The sequence below is a fragment of the Clarias gariepinus genome, chromosome 24, assembly GCF_024256425.1.
Source record: "Clarias gariepinus isolate MV-2021 ecotype Netherlands chromosome 24, CGAR_prim_01v2, whole genome shotgun sequence".
In the NCBI taxonomy this organism is placed as follows: domain Eukaryota; kingdom Metazoa; phylum Chordata; class Actinopteri; order Siluriformes; family Clariidae; genus Clarias; species Clarias gariepinus.
In genome coordinates this window covers 10,402,878-10,428,391 of record NC_071123.1, presented here as the reverse complement: position 1 = coordinate 10,428,391, position 25,514 = coordinate 10,402,878, and the positions used below count along the sequence as shown (strand labels likewise).

Here is a 25,514-nt window from a genome sequence, read left to right as displayed (position 1 = left end):
ATCAGTACAAAGTAGAAATTAGTAATGACCAATATGCGGCACAATCTATTCTGGGAAGTGTAGTTACTGTAGGTGTTGATTCCTGCACATACATGACGGAGCATTTTTTTCTAAGGACCAGTTGTGTCAGGTCTGAGGCAGGGGTGACTATGTCCAGAGTGGTAGCATCATTCTGAAAGAGAGAATAATCAGCTATATATCTGAAAAAAATGTTGAGGTAAAGAAAGTAGCCTGTGCTCAACAGCTAGTGCAGAATGGGATACATGTGGAGCAAGAGAAATGAACTGGTGGATGTCAGAGAGCATGCCAGACCAGCAGTATTTTTCTTAGAGAACCTGATATGTTCTAGTGAGTGCAATTGTGGGCCCAGGCAATCAGTTGGTCTCTGAGTTGGAGCTGCACATTCAGTTGTTCTACACTTGGCTGTGGGCTGGTGTGGAGTGACAGTTTTTGGAGAGGTAGTCTAGTTGGATTCAATGAATTCATTGATGGAGAGTTGTTCTTCCTTACATGCTAGTTAAGCTTATTGTTTTTGAGCCTTGTCCAAAGTAGGCCTTTTGCTCCAGCTCATTCCATCCATTTTTGGTTGACAGGGTGCAGAACCACAGTGCATATTTGGTTGTGCTTTGGTATGCTTGCCTCAGTGTGAGCAGGTGTTCTCCAGCTCACTGTGCTCAGAAAGCCACTTCTGATTGGAGAACTAAGGGTATTCTGTCAGATGCATGCATAACATCCCAAACTTTAATGTACAAATCAATCAAAAACAAGCACAGGTATCACAATTGGAAATGGTAAACTGGAAAAGGAAAGGCAATCAACTAACAGCATTTATAAGAATTAAGTGAGTTGGTGTGTGTGCTGGGAGTTGGGGTTCTGGATGCATGACAGTCTGCTGAGTATGAATGCAAAACATCTACAGGGCTAAGCAAATCAATGAAAGATCAGTCAGATGAAGTACCTAGTGTTTCAATCCAACTGTACGAAGGGAATGAGCACTTAATGAAGATTAACGATTGTCATCACAGCTGATATACTTTATGATGCCTCTTTTAAAAAAGCCATCGCTATATTTTAGGGATACAGTATTTCAGTGCATCAAAAAAGGTTAGAGGAGGTTAGAGGTGTGGTCCCAAAATGGGAAGTTATACATGGCATATTGTGAGGATGTGTAAAAATTCCACACCAGGGTGGTGTGATATCATTCCAAAGTGAATTATTTTTAAGGAACAACATATCCCAGTGTTTTATTTTGCTTATATCACAGTGACTTGCCAACAAGACTAAGAAGTTCTATATCTGTCCTAAAAACTTTGCAAAGCACAGCTGACGATGCAAAAAATGTTAAATAAAAGGCTACTAAAAATGAATTTTACCACAAATTATATATATATATATATATATATATATATAATTTGTGGTAAAATTCATTTTTAGTAGCCTTTTATTTAACATTTTTCACAGCAGTGATTCAGACATACTGACTAACTACAGCCCAGATCTTAATTTGTACTAAATCACAGCAGTGATTCAGACATACTGTAAATAGTCACACCAGTGCTGTGATTGCATGCTTCTTGAAGAAGTAACAACTGGACAGATTGTTGTTGTTATGTGTGTTTGTAGGCTGAGTAATGTTTTGGGTAGGGTTGTTGGACACCAGTTCTGGCATGGGCATGGCAAATATCACACAGGCTATCACTAAGGCTATCAAATTCAAGAATGAAATTCACCACTCACAACAGTGAATACAACATATAGTGTATTGTGTGTGTGTGTGTGTGTGTGTGTGTGTGTGTGTGTGTTTAGTGCGTGCCTACATGAATCAACCATAACATTAAAACCCAAAACACTAAGCCCAAAATTGTGTAGTTCACCTTGTGCCACCAAAACAACTCTCAGACCTCTGTAAGTGGTGGGGTGGTGCCTCCATAAATCAGACTTGTTTGTCTAGCACATCCCATGGCTCAATCTGATTATGATCTGGAGAACTTGGAGTCCTGATACTCCTGATAATCTTGATCTCTTTGCTAGTTAAGTCCTATACGCAGCAGGCTGTGATGCACTGAGTGTTCTGATGCCCTTTTATTATGTCCAGCATTGACTTCACTTTTCTGTGGGATCAAACCAGACAGAGTGCCTATGATCCTGTTGCCAGTTTACTGGTGTTATTGTTATGGCCGATCAGTGTTCGTGACTTCTGTTAACCTATACACCTAATCTATCTAATCAAAATCCAATGGTAAAAATGTGTCTTTACTTTGCCTCCACCCCTGTGACCCTAAACACAGGATTAAGCGGTATAGACTGTTTAACACTGTGTACAGTACATAGGTCCTTTTGTGCCACCCAGACCCGTTAAGCTCTCACCTGTTGAGGCATGGACGCCACAAGACCGCCAAAGATGTGCTGTGGCATCGGTGGTATCTGTCACCAAGACATAAACAGATAACTCCTGCCCTAGGTGTGAGGTGGGGCCTCCACTCATTTTTACTTGCTTGTCCAGCACATCCCACAAACGCTCCATCAACACCTTGTATGCTTTGTAATATCCACATGAATGCCAGGACTTTGGGTTCTGGAGAACGGGTTTCAAGGCAGAATTTCCCCAAAGTATCACTCTGCCTCTTTTGGCATGATACGTCAGACCTGACCACCTCCTTCCATTGCTCCATGGTCCAGTTCTGATCATTTATGTAGTTTCCACATTGTCTTAAGAATCCAACGCTTGTGTACTTTGAAGCGACTGACAGATTTCCTGCTTCATTCAATTCAATTCAATTCAATTTTATTTGTATAGCGCTTTTAGCAATTTTCATTGCCGCAAAGCAGCTTTACACAGTCAAAAGAATTATTTAAGTTTGTCTGAAATGTGAATTTGTATGAATCAAAATGGTCAGTTTGTCCCTGGTGAGCAAGCCGAGGGCGACAGTGGCAAGGAAAAACTCCCTGAGATGGTAATAGGAAGAAACCTTGAGAGGAACCAGACTCAACAGGGAACCCATCCTCATTTGGGTGAAACAGAAAGCAGTAAATGATCTGCATTTATAAAGTGTGTAGGGTGGGAGGCAGTTCAGCTATAATAGCTGATGTTAATTGATGTTAATATGGAGTCCAGGTAGTTATTGAAGACCCAGGTAGACTTGTAAGAAGTTCCAGTCATGAACTATCGAACTGTCAAGTCCCCAGAGAAACAGTTGCCAACACCAGTCAGGGCCAGAACCATTTTCTAGGTAGAGAGAATCATTCCCAGACACCAGACGCATCCCAGAGAGACACACGGGGCATCCGTGTGACGAGATCTTTAGCCAGAAGCGGGGCACCAGGATGGGTCAGACAGGTCCGGAGGGCAGAGGGAGTCTGGATCACTGGCAGCTCAGGAACGACATGTGTAGCTCGACAGAGAGAGAGAAAGAGTGAAAGGGGGAGACAGGAGGAGAGAGGAAAGAGAAAGAGGGGGGGAAAGAGAAGAAGAGGAGAGATGGCAGTTAGGTATGGTCACAGTCACACAATGTATAATGTGAATGTATATTAACTGTAGAGTGCAAGCAGAGACTCCGGCAGAGTCTTCATGCAATGTGGTTCGCAAATACAAATCAGCCTGGAGTGATATTAACCTATTGATAACAGGCCAGCTTTCTGTTTTGCGTGCATATTCCTGCTTGGCCTGTGAATGCAATCAGCCTGTATTGATCTGAGTGCCTTGTTTTGCTTCCTCTCCTCACCACCCTTGCTTTATTCTGTAATATACTGTACCAATGTGGTGCCCCCACACATCTAAATGCCCAAACTTTACCTTATATGTGCAAAGTAGAAAGTGCAGGAAGACCTGTACTGTGTTACTACCAGAGTAACCCCCAGACAGAAAGAAAGCATCATGTACAGTACTTAATGAAATCACCAAGTGAGTGAAGAACGAGACGTAAGACAAGGAGTCTCATGAAGACACGTGACTATGTTCAGCATATGGCATGTTCCAGATTATGAAGTGGAATAAGCATAGCTCTTTATGCAGTGAATGCTTTGGCTGTAGTGTTGAGATGTTTACTGCACGGATAGCGGGTGAGGGCGGGAGAGGGTCTCGGTGCTTCTGTACAATGACACAGCGCGTTACGCACGCGCGCCCGCGCGCTTATTTCTGCCGTGCGCGTCTCCGTTACAGCACTATCGCAAGTCAGGCACGAGCGGCACCAGAACTACTTCTCCTCCTCCTCCTCCTCCTCCGGCACATAGAACATCATTCAGACAGGAAAAAACGGTAAGAATACGTACAATACCTCTTTTATCAAAAGAGCAAATCGCGAAAAGTAAGGCAGAATAGGTGAAAATAGGTGCTTAATAAAACTGCGTAGCATCCTGCGCCATCCACTCGTTTTACTTCAGCCTTGTGTTTTGCTTAGGGACCGTTATTTGGTGATGTGTGCATCAGATGTTACATTCTAACAGATTTAATAAGCATGTTCAGCATTCGTGCTGGTTTTCTTTCTTTCTCTTTTATTTGTTTGTTTGTTTATAAAATGCTTCAAGCATGTCCAAGTTTTGTTTTGTTTTTTTTTTTCAAATGAAAAGGTATAGGGGCTTTATAATGTAATTTATATATATATATATATAGTATAATGTCATATGTAATATTGTTGTTGTTGTTGTTGTTAAAAAGCTATTTTTATTTTTTATTTATGTTTTTGGTAAAGAAAGATGACTGCAAGTCTAAAGTGTACATGCTTTATGTAGTTTCTACATTGACTTAAGAACCTGGAGCCTGGGGCGACCCACCCATGAAACACTTTAAAGCAATCCTGCAATAATTCCATGCTTGCGAATTCACACAGTGATGCAGTGTTGCAGGTTTGGTACCGTCTTCCATCTTTCCAAACGTCTTCATGAATAGTTTGGAAACGGTGAGGACAAAAACCAGCCCCGGGGGTGACACTAAATTTCTGCCACCGTCCAGCTTTCTGTTTCGTGCATGTTTCATCACTTTGTCTTCAAATATATTAATCTGCGTGCCTTGCTCTGCTTCCTCTCTAGGTTTCAGAAGTCAAAATAATGTATTACAGGATCCTTGCTTCATTCTGTCTGCTGGGTAATGACACTTTATTTTCTTCCATCAACAGGATGCATGAAAAAATATAGCTGAGAGCGAGCGTGGCCTTATATCGAAAAAAAAAAACTAAAACAATCAACATGAGAATTGTGTAATTGGGACAGAGTTGTGTAATTGGCCCATCCTTTAACAATTTATAGTTTTATTACTTTTTTATAATATTTGCAAGAGAGGTTATTGATAGCTCAGTGGTAGGTTTCTCAGAAGCCAAACGGAAGGCCTGGGTTCAATTCCCAGCGGACCCAAACCCAGATAAAATGGAAGGGTTGCGTCAGGAGGATTTATGCATATATTTACATTTAATGCATGTTCTGCATATATTTACATTAAATGCATATAATTTTTTTATCACAGAATTTATAAGAGTTTTTCTGAGTAACCACAGAAATAATGATGTGTCTCACTGTTCTGTAGGCATGGCCAACTCTCAGACCGTAACCAAGCTTAGAGCCTGCTTGACTGAAGATCAAACTTTAAAGATTGACTGCGACTTCACTCCAGAAAAGCAGACCACCACACCTATATGTACCTTTGAAGCAGATAAAAAAGTGGTGGCCACTACTAATAACGTCACCAAACCTGTGGATCCCACCATTAAAAATCCAGGCCAAGCCAGTCTCAAAGAGAATAAATGTGAGTTGATCTGGCCACTTTTTTCAGAAGACGAGGGCAAGATGTACAACTGCACCATCCAATACGCGAAGCCTGTGTTGGCTACTACATCGGGAATACAGGTGGAAAAAAGTAAGATTTACAATTACTTTTATGGATGTTGACTTTTGGGCCAATGCAGTGGTCTTTTATTGTTCTGGTTTGCCAAATCTGGTTTGTGTCATCCTCTTGTTTGCTTTTTTTCTTGGCATCACCCATCTTTCTCTTTCTGGCTTACACGCTCTCTGATACATTGGTCTATCTCGGCATAATTGAATTTTGCATTAATGTCATGAAAAAGAGGATGCCGATTAAAACCCATGAGTCATTCTGCGTCCAGCAGGAAGTGCACTGTAAAACATAAACACATTATTCATAAGAGTGCTTTCTTGTTGCGAATTAGCCGCGCTCAACACAATGATGCCCTGATGCTATCCTTATGCAAACATGTTTTATTTGTTTGTTCCAGAAGAGATAATTACCTGCTCTGCTGGCAATACTCTGATGCATGGTGGTGCAATTCTGCTGTTGGCTTTTGTCCTCCCCTTGCTGTCTGGGCTGCTGTGAGCCATCAGGAAGAATGTTGGAGAGTAATACAGCCTTAAACATTGACTGCTGGCCAGGTCGTGGCAGTGAAGCCAGAGTTTCCGCCCTGCACTGAAGAAACAATCTGCTCTTGCTCCTGCTCCCGTTTCTAAACTTTAAGTACTTTTAAATGATGAGGCTAGTGCCTGTAGTCTTTATTTCTATGTACTTCTGTAGTCTGTATTGGTGACAAATCACTGTTGATGCTAGGATTTTCTGTGTATTAGCTGTGGCGTCTTACAGCATGCTGTATTACATCATATTACATACCATATTAGATATACGCAATGTGAAGCATGTGCATACTGTTTGATTATGTTGATATATGTATGGATTGGCATTCCGAAAACAATTTTTTTATGTTTCAATACCATTATATTGTTGATTTATTTAGATTTTTACTGAGTGTTGCAAGTGATTGACTGTGTACTGTAGCTTGTCTGAGCTTGTTTAAAGAAATAAAATGCATTTTTGTGCCATATTCAAGAAATATCTCTTTAATAGCATTAGAAAAGCTAAAAGTTTAAAACATTAACTTTATATTTACTCACACAAACACAATTAAATTAAAAAAAACAAACAAACAATCAAGCTGCTTGTAGCCATAACTTATAGCAGATTAATTTTATAACGAAGTTAAAATTCTTTGGCTTATTTCATTGAGGTTTATTTTATTTTCATTCTGGTTTCCTACATTAACCACAGCGCAACACCCAAAGAAATTGATGTTGCAGCAATATGGAGCGTTATGTCCTTTGGTACCATTTGTGGTATCATTATCATCATTGGTACACTCTGTTTATCATGGTCGTCATCTTGTAGATTGCTAATTAGCTAAAAGCGTACAGCAAAACGTCATCGTTATCACACAAGATTGAGATTGTTAAATGGTTTCCTTTAATTAACTCAAATTTCAAAGCGTTGAGCAGATGTTCTTTTCCAGAGCGACTTGCATCTTGCAAGTGCTTTGTAGTGTCTGTCAAAACACATGCTAATGCCAGTGCACTAGGTCATAAATTAAATTAACATCTGCTTGAAAACCCTAGTGGTTAGGTTTGCACAGGATGATGATGATGCTTTTGCTGGTTTGTCTCTAAAGAAGTTAACAAAGTGCATATTCAAGTGCTTTGTGTAAAGATCTTTAGGTCTTTAGTCATCTTTTAAAGACAGACGATGACTCAGCTGTTCAGACAGCCAAGGTTACATTTAGTGGCCTGTGTGCCAGGACAGTAAAGAGCCTTGACTCATTTCAAGTGCCTCCAACTACCCTGACAGCTAGTGGGTGTGGTCGAGCTTCACTGGATGTTTGGATGGAGTGTGGCACAGAGTGGGTTTTTTTTCATAGGGGGTTGCTGGGTCTCTTTTGGCTTTGTAGAAAAGCATCACTGTTCTAAATGGAATGTGGGATCCAACAAGAAGCTTGTGAGGGGAAAGAAAGAAATTTAAGCAACTTATCCCTTCATCGTGTCAGCCTTGCTTGCAACCACATCACGGCTTTGGAAATAATTGTGGCAATAACTTCCAATAACTTTGTTAACAACTTTGGTGTAAATAATTGTGTACAGTTCCCGTAGAGTCCACAAGTTTTTTTTTATGTTCACGGAACCGACGGCAGGACCGATGTACAGCTTGCTTTAAAATATTTGCACCACTCAAATTTATTACTGCAGCTATGAGTCTCATTGGTGTACTGTGCTGAATTTTTTTTTTCGGTAAATGTCAGTTTTTTACACCAATACATTTAATCAACAACCCTCATATTTATTTATTATTCAATATGGTGTGCGTCTAAAGTTTCTGGGCAAGCATATATACAGATATACAAATAATATACGTTAACTGGTGGTCCTATTCTGATCTCTTTAATCTAGCCCTTACCAGCTAGCAAAGATGGTCTAATGGCTTGAGCAGACCGACATGGGAGTATTTATGTTCCTGCTAGCTGGTTGGTCTATGCTATATTTTTGCATGGGTGTGGTAAATTGGTAGGGTCACCTGATGAAATAACCACTAAATTAATTAGATGGATAATTGTCCTGAACATTGTGGCAAGTTTAATTATATAATAAAATATAAAATATATTATATATAATATATTTTATATTTTATATAATAAAATATAAAATATATTATATACTGTATATTGCTAATACATTTTTAAAGACTTATTGTACTGTAATGTTGTGAACTAGTCAGCCAGTACCAAGATGAGAAGTATATAGTGTATTGACAATGACTCCTTAAATGTCTCATATTTTACTATTTCTGTAACAAAAGAACACAAGTCTCAGAGCAGCACAAAGGTTGTTTGTTAATGCCCCAGCTGAAATGCCAATCAGATAATGCATTTTTTTTCATTGCTTAAATGCTCTGTTTTAGTGTATATGGAAATGAACTACTAATGAGCCACGCCCCTTCACAGAACAGCAGAGCTGAGCAACAAGGGCAGCAATATTTTCTACTGTATGAGGTTATATAAAAGGGGAAAGGTTTTTTTCCTCATTCAAATTTTTAAGTAACAGTAATTTAATCTTGGATAAACTTCATAGGCTATGTGACTGCCACTTTTGCAATACATTGGAATGTCTAAACACAAATAAAAAGTAATTTTGCATAAAAGTTACTTCTGTAAGTTTCTCTGGATAAGGGCATCTGCCAAATGGCATACATGTTAATACATGTAAATGAACCATTGAAGACTTAATAATAAGAAAAAGAGTCAAACATGCATATACAGTATTTATCCAGTCTTATTCATTCTTCTAGGATGTAAAAAAATGACACTGTTCACCTCATTGAGTAAAAGCAAAAAATGTTGTGTCATTTTTTTTATATTTTTGAAATCCACTGGTGCTTGGAGAGAGCCCCTACCGCCGGCATCATGACCGGGTGCTGAGAGCCATGGGAAAGATCATTAGCACAGGGATTTTCAACAGCAAGTAGCAATCCATACAGTACCATCACCTTTCTTAAACTTGGGAAGAAGGCACCCACGTTAGGCAGAGACAGGATGGCTCCTTGCAACAGCCGAAGGTAGACAGCTCAAACTCCAAGGCACCTTTGAAATAATCATGCTTAGGCCAGACCTTATTCTGGTGTCAGAAGCAACAAAGCATTTGACCTGCTAGAATTGGCTGTTCCCAGGAAGACTGGATGTAGTAGGTTTTTAAAAGAAAAGTGGACAAATATGAGAGACTGGCAAGAGAATGCCAAAGCAGGGGACCTAGCGCATCCACATTAAGGTTGGATGCAGATATTGTGCATGCCATTCATGGTACAGAGCACTCAAGACCTAGGGTATCAGGGAACTCCACAACAGGAGAGCCATTAAGAACATCACAGATGCTGTTAGGAAGCTGGGGTTAGAGCACAGGGTCAGCCAGGATACAGCCCCTGGAGAGGGTTAAAAGCCTTGCTCAACAAAGGCAACTTGGCGGGGGAATGAACCCCCGACCTTAACTGCAATCATGATGTTGAAGGACATAAAACACCCAACAACCCCAGGTTACATCACAGATAATGTGTCTAAATCACATCAAGAGATGTTTGTTAAAATCACAATTCATTGGACAGGCGCTGATCTGTTAAACAACACCAATAATAGTATTTAATTAAAGCTCTTTACAATGTCCACACACATATAAGGGTTTTTGCACATGTGTAAGTGTTTATCAAAATTATAGTCAATAGCTGTATTTACATGGATAATACTACTTAAGTCCAAATGAAATAATTCCGATTATAGAGTTAATTTTGTTTATATGATTAACAGTTTAAATAGATAAATTCCACCTTCTGCATTATAACTGGTTACAAGAATTAAATCAAATTCAAATTTTTATTTGTCACATACACAGTCATACACAGTATGACATGCAGTGAAATGCTTAAATGACCTTTACCTTAAAAAGAAAATATTAATAGGAAATAAATATGGATTAAAATTAGAAATAAAATACAAAAAAATAACTTTTGCCAAGGAAAGAAAAATATATTTATAGAAGATAGGACAAATATAAAATATAAAAAAAACATAAGACTTTACAAATACACAATATTAAAAAAAAAACTCATATTTGATCGGTTAGATGCTTTACTACGTATGAAATGTTAAGACAATCAGTGGTCCAATCAGAGATCCAGTGGATGGATGTAAAAACTAGTTGAAGAGAACAGTTCTCAGAGTTTAATGTTTAAGAATGGAAGCAAGGATTTGCCCCACATGGGGTAAACATGTGCAGAAAGAATATATTGTACTGTATATATGTTATCTAATTGGGCCTTTACTCAGATTGTTACTAGAAGATTAGTGTGCATGTAAACGCACTTAGTGAGACTAGAGAAAGATATTTGATAGTTGATGTCTACTGCCAAACAAATAGACGTATCCTTTTAATGCTCCTTCACAAGCTCTGTCAACCTGATGCACATGCATTGCCAATCAGCAACACTGACATCTAAACCAGCGGATCAACTGTAATTAAAATTAATCAATCAATCAATAAATAAAACAATCAATTAACCAATTAACCAATCAATTATTAAGCATGAGCGCCCCCTGACTCTGACTGGTTGGAATAGTATAGCACAGTTTATGGCACTTTGTTATCCGTTTGCAGAGCCAAAGCTGTATACGAACACGAGGGGCGCGTTCCAAACGGCCTGAAGTACCCTGGGAAGTATACTACACAGAGTGTTCAGCCATGTTAAGTGTGATTCCAAACCGAAAATGTTCAGTTTAAAGGGAACTGCGACCGGTGTAGGGAACGAGTGAACAACAGGCCTCCACTTTACCGGAAAAGAAATGAAAAAAAATCCCATCAGTCACTGCGGTTCGCTGGAGCGTTAGGAAAGTGGAGCTCGAAAAATAATTTATAAATATTTATTATCATTATTATCGAGGACGACAAGGGCACAAAAATGATATTTAAATTTAATCAGGAAATCCTTAGTAATATATAGGCTAGTAATCTGTAAAAATACATCTCTGTACATCTTTAATCGATTATTATTAACTAATTTATTTACAAGTTATACACGTTTTAATAGTATATGTTTTTTTTTTAACGGTATCGATTTTTGTTTCAATAAATATTTAATAATTAATGTCCGAAGTGTTTTACAGGAGCAGTGACAGGTTTTCGAGGTGCTTATATTACCATGGTAACGCATGGAGGGGGTGACGCGTGCGCTGGTGACTTCGCAGGGTGTTCCGAATGGTGGAGTTTTGTCGAGGGAAGTTCCCTTCACCGACTTTCCCTGCAAACGGAGCAGAAAGTAGGAAGAACACTATGAAGTAGACTTTGGAATAAAACGCAGCCTGGTTTTTTTTTATTCCACACACAGAATGCACATCCAATGAACTGTGGGGAGATGCTCGTAAATTTGACAAAAACTTCTTTAATTTCCGTATTAACAAAATGGTTTGTCAAAAAAGGTTAATTGTCTTTAGAGTAGAGACAATTTATATATATTTGTTGTATATGTGTATGTTTGTTTGTTAGATGTTGAAATGGGAAGAAAACTCAAAGGAAGTGTATTAAGTCATATAATAATAATAATAATAATAATAATAATAATAATAATAATAGGCTTAAAATCATTTAATAAATAAGGCTAACAATAGTTTTGTGTTTGCGCCCTCAAGTGGACTTTGTGTGAACTTCAGTTTGTAGAACGGTTTGTAGACCGCGCATGCGTACAACATCATAAACACTCCGGAATGTTTTGCTTTAGGAGGTCATATGCTAATTTTTTGTAAAACATTTGCAAGAATATTCCAGTTCAGGTAAAGTTGATAGATTGTAAGATTATCTACTTTGTTTTATTTATTGTAAGCATTTTTATTATTAAATGTCTTTGCTTTCTGCTTTGCTTTCTGCTTAGAAGATGGATAGCTAACCAAGCTAACACTGCATTGCTAACTAACTTACAGAACGCCGGTTGATTAGGGTTTTATACACACACTTGTTGGCTTCTTGGGATACAGTGAGCGTTCATTTATTATTTTTTTTAGTTCATTTGTAGACACTAAAAATGAACTCATTTGCAAGCTAATTGCAATACCCGAGGGCTAACAATGCTACAGTAGAGTCCAGGAAGAGCAGCATGCTAACAGCCATGATGTGCTGAGAGTCTGGAAGGTTTGGAGCTGTTAGTCTTAACTTTAGTTTTTAAATAATTCACTAAATAAATAACTCTTTTAACACAGAATGAAATTAAGGTATAAATTAAGAAAAAATCTGTAAGTACTCGTGAAACTGAGTGTAAAACTGCTTTAGATATTTCTGCTGAATAAAATGCCTAAATAACATGTACATCAGTACTTTAGGGTTTGTGTATTACAGTGTTCATGTGAGATGCATTTAAATATGCATATAATTAAAAAAAAGCACTAAGTTGTATATTTGGTGGTTTGTCAGAACACTGAGCTAACAAATTTATCCTAGTACGAGGGGCTGTTCAAGTCAAACCAGAACTTTTGATTGTGCAGAATAGCAGAACATTTCTATATATAATCTCCTGCTACACTAAATGCACTTATCCCAGTGTTTTACAAGTGCATTTTTCTCAGTACACCGGAGCCATGAGCTTGCTTTATGACCTGGCTTGCACTGGCCTCCCAGGAACTCCTTCAATGGCCCAAACAGGGGGTTGTGGAAATAACTCCCAGCCAAGTTCCTGTGATCTGCAAGTGGTGTTTGTAATGACTTTATGTACAGTTCCTACAAATAGATGCTTATCTCCCACATGTCGGCGATAAGTTATCGGTTTTTAAGGGTCAGGCATTCCACTCACTGAATGTTCATGGGATCAACCACAGTGAGCGTCGAGCCACCACTGCCGTCATTCTCGCACCTGAGCCATCATTCTTGCACCATTCAGATGTTTTACTGCAGCTAAGAGTCTTATCACCATCCTGTGCTTTAAGTCATGGATAAATACTTTGATAGATACTTTGATAGATACTTTATTGATCCTGAAGGAAAATACAAAAAATTTGTGGTGCAAGACTGAGATAATGAGATAATAAAGGTCATCTTATGATAATGAACATAAGCAAGGTCTCCTGTAAATGTCAGTTAGTTTTATGCCTTCATCCACAAGAAATTTTCGGATTGACTTGAACATTCCTTAGTTTTTGCATTTTACTGATACAGTTAAATTCCGGCTAGTTTAATATGATTTCAAACTGCCTTGAAGCACACCATGTATTAAACACAGAGGTACAGAAATGTCTTGGTCTATGTTATTGTAAGGACAGAGTTACAGACATGTGTTGCATGTCACAACAAACCCCATTATGTCTGTGCTTTTTAGGAGCTGTGTGTGAACTTAAAGTGATTAAGGCTAAACTTTGAGAAAGACCTGAACGTTTCGGGACAGACCTGACGCCAATGAAAGGGTGAGTTTTACTAGCTGAACTACACTATGTTTCAAGTGATCTTGTACTCAGACAGAGTGAGTAAGGTGCCTTATAGGCAAAGCCTCTTATTGGTGCCTTATAGGCAAAGCCTCTTATTGGTGCCTTATAGGCAAAGCCTCTTATTGGTGCCTTATAGGCAAAGACTCTTATTGGTGCCTTATAGGCACCAATAAGAGTCTTTGAGGTGCAAACAATATATAAGAAGTACACATACAGTGGGGCTAGAAAGTATTTAGTTCTCCCACTGAAAAAGATGAAACCTGTAATTTTCATCATAGTTATACCTCAACTATGAGAGACAAAATAATAAAAAAGAAAATCCAGAAAATCACATTGTAGGATTTTGAAAGAATTTATTTGCAAAGTATGGTGGGAAATAAGTATTTAGATAAGCAAGATTTCTGGCTCTTACAGACCTGTAACGTTTTCTGTAAGTCTTCTTTTGCTTTTTTGGCCCATTCCTCCATGCAGATCTTCTCTAGAGCAATGATGTTTTGGAGCTGTTGCTGGGCAACACGTTCCCTCCAAAGATTTTCTATGGGGTTGAAATCTGGAGACTGGCTAGGCCACTCCAGGACCTTAAAATGGTTAAAAAAAAACACTCTTTCATTGCCCGGGCAGTTTGTTTGGGATTATTGTCATGCTGAAAGACCCAGCCACATTTCATCTTCATGCCCTTGCTGATGGAAGGAGGTTTTCACTCAAAATCTCACGATACATGGCCCCATTTATTCTTTGCTTTACATGGATTAGTCGTCCTGGTCCCTTTTGCAGAAAAACAGCCCCAAAAGCATGATGTTTCCACCCCCATGCTTCACAGTAGGTATGGTGTTCTTCGGATGCAACTCAGCATTCTTTCTCCTCCAAACACGACAAGTTGAGTTTTTACAGAAAAGTTCTATTTTGGTTTCATCTGACCATATGACATTCTCCCAATCCTCTTCTGGATCATCCAAATGCTCTCTAGCAAACTTCAGACGGGCCTGGACATGTACTGACTTAAGCAGGGGGACACGTCTGGCATTGCAGTATTTGAGTCCCTGGGGCGGTGTGTGTTACTGATGAGGTGAGATCTTACTGGGTGAGATCTTGCGTAGAGCCTTTGTTACTTTGGTTCAAGCTCTCTTTAGGTCATTTACTAGGTCCCCCCGTGTGGTTCTGGGATTTTTGCTCACAGTTCTTGTGATCATTTTGGGTGAGGCTTGTGTGGAGCCCCAGATCGAGGGAGATTTTCAGTGGTCTTATATGTCTTCCATTTTCTAATAATTGATCCCACAGTTGATTTCTTCATACCAAGCTGCTTACCTGCAGATTCAGTCTTCCCATCCTGGTGCAGGTCTACAATTTTGTTTCTGGAGTCCTTTGACAGCTCTTTGGTCTTGGCCATAGTGGAGTTTGGAGTGTGACTGTTTGAGGTTGTGGACAGATGTCTTTTATACTGATAACGGATGTCATTAATACAGTTAACGAGCGGAGGAGCCTCTTAAAGAAGTTACAGGTCTGTGAGAGCCAAAAATCTTGCTTGTTTGTAGGTGACCAAATACTTATTTTCTACCATAATTTGCAAATGAATTATTTAAAAATCCTACAATGTGATTTTCTGTATTTCTTTCTTTTATTTTGTCACTCATAGTTGAGGTATACCTATGATGAAGATTACAGGCCTCTCTCATTTTTTTAAAGTAAGAAAACTTGCACAATTGGTGGCTGACAAAATACTTTTTTTGCCCCACTGTATTTTTGCTGCTAAACATTTTCTGTGTACATGTACAGTACAGTATAATATTTCTTTCCATCAATGCATTAATATTCTTATCTGTAATATGGATCAACAATAAAGTATTTCTTACATACTTATTAATTCATTCCAAAAACTGACTTTTTATAATCGGCTTGTCATGGTAACATGGAAGATGTTTCGCAAAGTAAGCGAGCTGGTGGTTCTTCTCAGACCACTTAGCAGCTAATTATTATAAAACCAAGTAACAATAGAAAACCAAGATCACCTCTGGATTAATTCTATACCCCTCGAGCTTGTTCAATGACCATCCAGTAAAGAATTAGGCTACATGCCATCACTGATCGAACCGGTAATCAGTATTGCAGTATTCTATTATAAGCTCTCTCTTGTGCTTTCACACTTGTTTTTATTTATTTACTTAGCTTTCTCTTCATTAGTCCATAGATATTACCAGACACTGGGGTCGTCATCAGAGATGTTTTTCCAATTTTTCTTTTCTTTTTTTTTCTTTTTGTTTTTACTGTTTTCAGTTCCTGCTGCCCAACTGAATTCACATCAGGTCATTGACTCAAACTTTGCAGAATATTCACTACTTCACCTTTAAACCTTGGCCTGCTATCAGTGTATGCTTCTGTTCATTTTACATCTGCACAGTGAAGCACGGCCTAATGAGTTTAGAAGCTTTTGTATAAATTTGAATAGATCAAAGTCAAAGATACGGTACCCAGTTAGATTAAAAGACATGCATGCTCATGCCACACAATTCTTCAGATCCCTTCTTTTTTTCTAAATGCTTTTCTTCCTGTCATTCTGTAATCAAGTTGAATCTTGTCTCATTCATTCATTGGAAGTTGTTCAGGACTGTCCAGGCTTTTTTTTTGTCTTCCTGTTTTGTGACGCCAGTACATCTCTTATTCTGGCCAAATATTTTAAATCAGTTTATCTTTATCAACTCTTCTCCTATCAAGCATTGGGGTTATTTTGTATTTCTGAGCTTGCCAGTTCATTATTTCTGTTTAATGTACAAAATGGTTGATTTGTCCAAATCTAATGTTTTTACTATCTCCCTGATGGGTCTGTTTAGAGTTTATTAGAATGAGAGCTTGCTTTACTGGCAGTGACAGCTCTTCGAAGATCATGGTGATCAGCTCTTCGCAGATCATGGTGAGACTTAACAGCAATAAAGTGCAAATGCCAAACACAAAATCAACTGTTTTTCTGCAAGCGGGTAAATAACAATCAGGGGAATAACACAGACCTGTCATGGAGCTGCTGATCAGACAGTTATATAAAAAGTGTTGTAAATCCTCTACTTTTCATGTAATTTGGATGAACCTCCTCTTATATTAAAGCTGAAAATTATGCACTTTGTTGTATTTTAATTTCATATCATAATTTCAGTAAAATCTAAAATGATGATAATTTTTTATATACACAAACATTTATGGATGGGACTATATATTAATATCTTGGCAGAACTCTGATGTTGAGCTGTAATTTCTGAATTATGCTTTGTCATCAAAACATGTGTTAATACATGGCCATATGGGCATTTCATGTGCATTACATCATATGTATACCACCTGTGGATTCTGTGATTATTGGAGTGCTCGGGCCGCTGGCAGTATACACCGGTCAGCTATAACATATATTGTGAATTTAATAACACTGATTACTTATTATATACCAGTAAACTGGTGACAACATTATTGGCACCAAAGGCTCATCTATGTCTTTTTGAAGCTAAAACTATCCCATCTGGTCTGCTTGAACTTCCTGTTTCCTAGCCAAGGTAGCAAAAATTTCTGAAATAAGGTTAATGCTGGTCATGATATGAAGGTATCAGGACACCCAGTGCATCAGTCTACTGGGTTCCACAAGCATTTTTGGAAAAGACAAATCTCTTGGCATGCAACATGTCAACATGAAAGTTTGCACTTTGCATTTGTTTACATTCACAAAACAGATTTGCGTTAGGTCATAATTGGGAAATAATTGATAATTTGTTTGATATTGCACTCTAAAATGATTAGATTTAATGCAAAGAATTCTTACTGTTATATGCTTCATAGCCTACACAACAAAATGTGTAAGGATCTGTTACTATTTAAATGCTTTTTTTCGCTCCAAAGCTTTTAGAACTTTAATATTAAATGGGTTTTTTGGTTTAATAGCAATTTTTTAAAGATTACTGTGTATGTTTCAGTATTTGTAGTATTTTCTATGCGTGTCTTGGTAGTACTGGAGTTTTTAAAGCATACGTCAAGTTTCTAGAATTAAAGCTGAAGAAATACTGTTCATCTGAAACATAGTATTCTTTTTGTTTATTTTTTTAGATCTGATTTCTTATAGATAACGTATCTATAAAGTAACAAGCGTAAAAATAAATACATAAAGTTTTATAATTATAAGCATTATAAGCATGAATTATTTAGATTTTTTAAATTAATTAATTTATTTGTTATTTTAGTCTGTCTTAAAATAAAAAATTAAGGAAATATAATTACATCCCAGTGCTGCATTATTAATTGCAAAAAAAAAATTTACGTGCGATTATTTCATTGCAAAAGGTTGCAATATGCACATAGTCAGGGATTTTGTTTTAGTTTGTCAGTAATCTATTTTTTTATTTTGTCCCTAATTCTAAAGTGATAAATATTGGCAAAAATTCCATAGTGCATCTGTGCCATTATTTGCTGTTATTAGCCTAGATAAATACGCTTGTAAACAAAATGGTCCATTTTATAGTTAAATATCACAGGATAAATTACAATCGCAATATGCGTCAATAATAATTTTTTTTATAAAATCATGCAGGTTTAGTACACTGACCGTCACCCGGAATGCAAGTACAATATTAGTATGTAATTGGGGCTAAATTCTCAAAATCTTGCTCCTTAAAAAAATGCATTCCAAAGATCAGCTGAAACTCATGAAACTCCTGCAGTCCCACTGAGCTAACTCAAGTTGGTATATTTTTCCCTGAAAAATACTTTCGGGCTGCCAGAAAGTAAATGGCTGTGAACACTGCGTTCAATAAGATTTTGGCAGCCACCCACTTTACTTTAGGTCACGTTTTGAGTGCCAAATTTTAGTCATTGTGCAAAGCCAGAACATTTATAAAGAACAAGACCTGTTATGGGTGTGTGTACTTATACACCCAATTTATGGGTATACTTGTGGACTCATCAATTTTGATTTAACATAGACTTGCATAAAAAACCTGAACTCTCCCTTTAATGATGACTCAAAGCTATGGTATGCGCTGAGTCTCTTCTAAAGAATTGTAACAAGATCAGGTGTTGTGATTGTAGTATCATGTTCTGCTCTTAAAAGTTAGAACATTATCCCCACTGTTTGTTTATTATAGACTACATTTCTAAAAAAAAAAAAACCTGGAGGATACAAATCTCAATTTTAACAAAAGGCAGTTATAGTTATGAGCATACTAACCATCTCAAAAGTTCCAGGTCAATTTTTTAAAATATTTTGGTTGATTTGACCCTAGCGTATTTAACCGCGAGTTACAACAGGTAATCCAGTTTGTTGTTTTCCAATTAATCACATTGAACAGGGCCATGTCTGTTTTCTCTTACAGGCAAGAGAACCCTGATCCTCAGGTGGATGTGCCGAACATGGAAGATGGTATGCCATTTAACGCAAAATGCATTTCTGTCATGTTGACATTTGTATTATTGTAACCACTGTATTTAAAAGAAAAGGTTTCCTGTGTGTAATGTGACTATCCATAAGACATGGTTTATTTCAGCAGAAGACTTGCTGTACTTGATCAGCTGGTTTGTCAGCTCTAACCAACTTTTTTTTTTCTGTTAAAGGAACTATTGCTACAGCTGTTGATCCATCTGCTATTACAGCGATACATTCAGCAACCACTTTTTCTACTGAACAGCCAATAAAGTACGTGTTCAAAACGGAAGCAAATGCTGGACAGGTAAAGTATTAAATTGTCCACCACTGCTTTGTCTTTGCCTGTTCAGCACAACAGACAAGATCTGATAGTCTAGCAATAACCTTTTGACAATGAATTTTTATAATGATCTTTTATTGCTTAAAAAAACAACTAGGTTCCAGCTAATCTTTAAGTTTTTTTAGTGCTGTAATCTTTGCTGTTTTGAGATGTATTCCATAGAGGTTAACCTCATGACCTCTGGTGACAGGTGACCTATCGAGTGATCCATGTGGCTGAAGGGCAGATGGAGGCTCAGTCAGATGGAGCTGCAGCTGTTAGCGTTGTTACTGGCCTCCCTGCAGCGACGCAGACTGGGACACCAGCTGTAACTAGGGTAACTGGATCTGATCCTGGTCACTTATTATTGCTGTATGGTTACTACATTGTTACTGTCTGACTGATTGGCATAGAACAATAGATTATTATTACTGGCTTATGGTCCCTAGCACCATGTTGTCTCATTAGTGGCTTTACACTCGTTACTGCAAAAATTAGTTGGATTTGTATTATTGGACCTTTCCAACCCACTGTCCTGCATTTTCTTAGTTTGCAAATAATTTTTTTAAAGGACAAATATTTCAATGCTTAGGCATTTAAGAGGGACCGAAATCTGTGTTCTGATTTGGTTCTAGTACATATTGGTTATATAGGTACCGGTGCCATAACCCTAATTGATACAGCATAAAAGCTCTTAGCATTCATTATTACAGAATAAGTGGTCTTCAAATACATCTTTATTACTTTCTGACTGACCATAATTCGTACTATAATTTATTATACAGAGGTTGCCCATCATATGAACTTGATCCAATACTACTGGAGAACTGCGTAACTGTGCTGGTACTGCTTGGATTTAGTCCCCTAGATTAGTCCATAGACTCAATTATATGGAAATATTTTGCTTTGGAACCACATCTTTCTCAGCCTTTCTCATACAAATTTTTTATGCAGAACCTTAATTTAAGTATTAAAACACACCCTACCCCATATTCTCTTGTATTTATTATAAGTATTATTAAGTCAGTGTAGAACTCCATTTGAGGTAATGGCTAAACCTGTTGCTAATCGCTAAGTTCACTAACCAAGAACAATTTATGAATAAATATAGGACTCACGGTGTACTCCTTTACCAGATTCTTTGTGTGCGCATGTGTTTGGTGCTCTGGTCACAAAATGGTTCTCAAAATATTTGCATAAAATCACACACTTGACCTTTACACACTACATCCTGTATATTCTTTTTGGTAGTCTCCTTTTATTAGCCCAGTGTTTGAATGGGAACGTATTCAACATTTGTGCAGGCTGTGTACTCTCAGGCTGAGGGTCTGGAGGCGGAGGCCACTGAGGGTCACTACTATTATCCGTCCACTGTCAGTGACACTTCACCAGCCACTATAGTAACCAACCTTCATACAGCGGATTCGCTGCTCACGCAGCCCACGTCAGCAGGTGAGTAAGATATGTTTGCATACTGAAGTTATGCCTCAGCCTCTTATTTGCTTACAGTTTTTTTTTTTTTTTTTTTGGAGTGTTGAAGCTGTGCCTTGCAATTTAAGTCAACGTAATTACCAATGTTCCAAGCAATTACCTGTAGAAACCACTTAAAAAAGGGCTTTTTGATGTTATGCATAAGTTGTGGAATTTATTAAGGAAATACAAAATAGATTGAAATAACAGAAAATGGGTTATGATGAAGACTGGCAAAAAAATATCTGATTACAATTTTGAGTGTAACAGTGTATTTAGCACAGTATTTCTGCATGATTATTATTAAAAGATTAAAAAGAAGGAATTGATTAACATATTTGTCTACAATTCCTGTAGCTACTTGCAAATATTGAATTTTTTCTAACTTTCTTTAATTTATCTAGATTACATTTTATCTTTCTAGAAATGTGGTCCTGATACACACCTTTGTGTTCATTTAATTTTGTCCTCAGGCCAACTCTATGTGATGATGTCGCCACAGGATGTGTTAGGCACAGCCAATCAAAGGTACATTTTTATTTTTATTTTAATGCATGACCTCTAAAACAGGGATGATGTATTTTTTTTCCCTTTTCCCCTAAACATTGATCAACTCTTGATTTCACAGTAAGGCAGAGGCACCTTGCACTTCAAGGGATGACAAGCGGAGAGCGCAGCATAACGAAGGTAATGAAGCACTCGGAGTTGAGCAACATAGACAAATGGTGACATAGACAGGTCTGGTGAATCCAGTTGCATCAGTTATCTGTATTAGAGGACAGGATCTTCATTCTCCAAATACACATCGGCTTAGCCTTAGAGCCTAAACAGTTTCTTCAGCTAAAGACATAGCTTTCAACATGATGCCCGTGAACGTTACTTAACCACAAAAATGTCCTGATGCAGTGAATGTCGACAGACTCTTTGGCGCATAGTTAAAATATTTACGCATTTAAATATTTCCTACAAAGATAAAGTTAATGTCTTTAATATAAATTTATTACCTTTCTATCCTTGATTTTTTTTTTCTGCTTTCTCCTTCAACAGTTGAACGTAGACGCAGGGACAAGATAAACAACTGGATTGTCCAGCTGTCAAAAACAATCCCTGATTGCACTGTGGACTCGGCCAAAACTAGTCAGGTGGGTCTGATCACTACACAATTACAGGAGGAAAAAAAGTGAGGAAAGATAAGTATGACACACTTCTCCTTTGTGACTGGGTTTTTTACAGAGTAAAGGTGGAATCCTATCAAAAGCCTGTGACTATATTCAGGAGTTACGCCAAAGCAATGCCCGATTATCAGAGGATCTGGAAACGCTGGACAGACTGAGGCTGGACAACCAGCTTCTTAGACAGGAGGTAATGAGCTCATGCTTTCATATTAGGGCAGCGGTGGCTCAGTTGGTTAAGGCTATGGGTTGTTGGTTACCGATCGGATGGGCTGGGGGTTTAAGCCCCAGCATTGCCAAGTTGCCACTGTTGAGCCACTTAAGCCAGGCTCTTAACCCTATCCGCTCCTGGGGCGCTGATCCTGGCTGACCCTCCGCTCTGACCCCAGCTTCCTAACTTGGATATGTAAAAATTATTTTTACTGTGCTGCAAGGTACAAGTGACAAATAAGTGAATAATGATGATGCTGAAGAGGGAATAATTTCGTATTTTTTCCCTTCAAATAAAGGCCTGTGCATTTGGATAATTTTGTGTTTAGTGTAAACATGCACATTGTGCCTTGTAAAGTCAGGTGAACATGTGTATGGTGTAAGCAACGTAATGTAGAAATGTGCATCAGGGAACTTTTAACCTACTTGGTAATTTTTATGGGCAGGTGGGTGCCAACAATAACTGCAGTAAGGGGTGTGTTAGTCAGAATGCTTTTGGTGTGGACAAGAATGGGATTTAATAACTTCCTCCCCCATTTCTGCACAAACACTGGCTTCCGTTACACACAATTGATGATTTTAAACATAGTTTCAATAAATAAGAGCATTTTAAGAGGTGTAGCATGCATTACTCATTTTTATTTATGCTTGCATATGCAGGTGGAAGAATGGAAATCTAAGAATCAGATGCTTAGAAGCCAGCTACGGCATCATGGTATAGTTGCTGTGTCGAGCATGGAGCCACAGTGAAGCCCCACCTGTTCTGGACCGGACCTCCTCCCACCACAGCCTCCTAATGAATCAAGTTTAAGGAGCCCTGCACCTCAGCACTCTTTAAAGGCTGTCTGACAGAATGTGATTGGACTTGACCTTGAGTCTGACTTGACTCATGGCTGATGATGTTGAATAAGGCTATGAATTATAGATAAGATATTTGATTTTAAATAAGCTTGTAAAAGCGCCATGTTCCCTGTGAACTCCTTGTAGTAAATGATTGATGGACATATCCCACACAGGTCTTTGAACTGCACTATTTGTTGTTGTTTTGTTTTTTCTTGAGTAAGAGCAATAGTGTCTACAGAATCATTTATTTTTGTGTCTTACTTGGAATAGTGTGGAAATGGGAAGAAAAGCACATGACTTCTGCTTCAAAACTGAAATCATTTGTGCTACTAAAATGGTCCGAGTTACAGGAATTAGAGCTGTCCATTAGCTTAAAATGGTTCTTTACATTGATTGTTTATTCAGGTAGTTGAAACCCTGTTTTCTAAATGATTACATTTTGTACCGGGTAACAGGGTCAAATTTCCTTCTTTTTCTTCTTTAAAAAAAAAAAAAAAAAGTTAAAACAATGGCTTGTGCATCATACAATTCCTACCTGCGTCAGGAAAATATGATCTAAAATGTATAGTAGTTCTTTCAGCTGTTTAGTCATTTGGAATAGTTTATTCTCATAATTGAATTTCTCTGTATTTTGGCAATACACTGTACATTGCTATATATTTAGTTAACTTTAGGCATGTGAGAAGGAAGAATACAGCCATTTGTGTATCTCCAACTTCCCCATAATTTTCAGTAGTGTACCAATGTTATTTGTACCACATTTCTTAGATTTGTATTAAATTAAAAGAAATGTCTAACAGTTTTGTACTGTATTAAAATACTATTTAACCTGTATTTCATCTGTAGAGGATTCTCTGATGTACAACCATTCTTCCTAAAGATAGATATGTGCTATCTATATATCTGTATCATTTTTTTTTCTTGGCTATGCTTACACTAAAAAAATCACAGATTAGGTCTTATATAATTCTGAATGCACTTTGCCATTGTCCAGTGGTGGCTCTGTGGCCTTGCACCTCCAGATTTGAGGGTTTGTGTGCGTGGAGTTTGCATGTTTTCCCTGTGGTTGGTGGTTACTCCAGTTTCCTCCCACAGTCAGATAAGCAGATTTGGTTAATTTCCAAATTGCCGGTAGTGTGTGCATATACCCTGCAATGGAGCGACACCCTATTCAGGGGGCACCCTGCTTGATGCCCAAAGTCTCCTGGGATAGTCTCAGTCCCCAGGCCCCCCGCGACCCTGTCTATAACAACATTGTCTATACAGTATCTAACTCAGCCAGTTTATTCACAGGTACAAAACAAGTGTAGCTAGATTGTAGTTCTGTCCTATCAAAAATTAGAGCCATTTTTCCTACCATTCATCAGTGCAGGATTTAGCTGAGGACAAAAAGTTTCCTTCAATGAAGCATTAAGAAGGTGTAAGAAAAAAAGAGCATGTTTAAAGAGATATTGTCAAGAATATTTAAGTCTGTTGCAACCCTAAAAAAGAAAAACATGTACTTTGGAAACCCTCTACAGATCCAATCTCTGTGATAACTTGCCACATTTTACTATATCTTGTGTATAATCTGTGTTACAAGACAATCTGCAATGCCTAGTCACATGCGCAGACCTATGGTTGCTTGGGTGAGTCGTCCAATCTTATATTAAGCTAACAGAGGAGACAAAAACTCAGTAATCACGTTTCAAATCGGAATCTAAAGAGACAAAAGTCCATAAATGGATCAAATATTTATTCCTAACAACACTACATACAAGTGTTTAGGTTTAGTGATCGGAAGTAGATTACGCATCAGAGATAATGGCCATTTTCCCTGTGGCTTGATGAACGATGGAGCCATGCAAGAACCACAAGCCACTGGTTACAGGGCTGGTTCAATCACATCCCTTCCTAGCTGGTGTGATCTGGGTCTGGATGAAGATGTCGAAATAAATAAACAAAAGCACAGGTGGGTGGTGCGAAGAAGTTGTATGGCAAACAAATAATATGCAGACAAAATGCAAATGCAAACATAACAGACTAACACTAACCTTTACCCCAACTCTTGTTTTAACGTTTGCAATGCCTGACATTGGCCACCAAGAGGTGGAACTTGAAGGAGAAGAGATAGTTGGCCACGGTCATGCAGAAGATCAGGTGTGTGATGGAAGCAGAGGAGGAACAGAAACAACAAGAGTAGGAGGAGACTGTAGGAAAAGTGATAAATCTGATTACTTCATGATTAACATGGACTCATAGCGAGTGAGCAGTGTGGTAGTGTATCATGCCATAATGACCATGATGAAAATCTATTTGGGTAATTTAACTAATAACAAGATCAGAAGGTAACTATCACCTTAAATGTT

At 38.0% G+C, this 25,514-nt stretch overlaps 2 protein-coding genes across 3 annotated transcripts; both read left to right on the top strand.

Annotated features, from left to right (window-relative positions):
* The first annotated feature begins 4,151 nt into the window (after positions 1 to 4,151).
* Positions 4,152 to 6,832, top strand: thy1 (Thy-1 cell surface antigen). The gene is made up of 4 exons (XM_053485797.1): positions 4,152 to 4,255; positions 5,026 to 5,080; positions 5,516 to 5,845; positions 6,222 to 6,832. Exons 2-4 carry the CDS (start codon positions 5,044 to 5,046, stop codon positions 6,317 to 6,319), a joined length of 465 nt encoding a protein of 154 aa, XP_053341772.1. The 5' UTR covers positions 4,152 to 4,255; positions 5,026 to 5,043; the 3' UTR covers positions 6,320 to 6,832.
* A 5,190-nt stretch (positions 6,833 to 12,022) lies between these two features.
* Positions 12,023 to 24,000, top strand: usf1l (upstream transcription factor 1, like). 2 transcript variants are annotated; one of them, XM_053485984.1, is made up of 12 exons: positions 12,023 to 12,125; positions 13,658 to 13,742; positions 16,589 to 16,668; positions 19,103 to 19,149; positions 19,341 to 19,456; positions 19,683 to 19,808; positions 20,776 to 20,923; positions 21,415 to 21,469; positions 21,570 to 21,628; positions 21,989 to 22,083; positions 22,175 to 22,303; positions 22,984 to 24,000. In XM_053485984.1, the coding sequence occupies exons 4-12, from the start codon at positions 19,140 to 19,142 to the stop codon at positions 23,071 to 23,073; spliced, it is 828 nt and encodes a 275-aa protein (XP_053341959.1). In that variant the 5' UTR covers positions 12,023 to 12,125; positions 13,658 to 13,742; positions 16,589 to 16,668; positions 19,103 to 19,139; the 3' UTR covers positions 23,074 to 24,000. The 2 variants fall into 2 exon arrangements, with proteins under 2 accessions (XP_053341959.1, XP_053341958.1); XM_053485983.1 differs by lacking the exon at positions 16,589 to 16,668.
* The last annotated feature ends 1,514 nt before the right edge of the window (positions 24,001 to 25,514 follow it).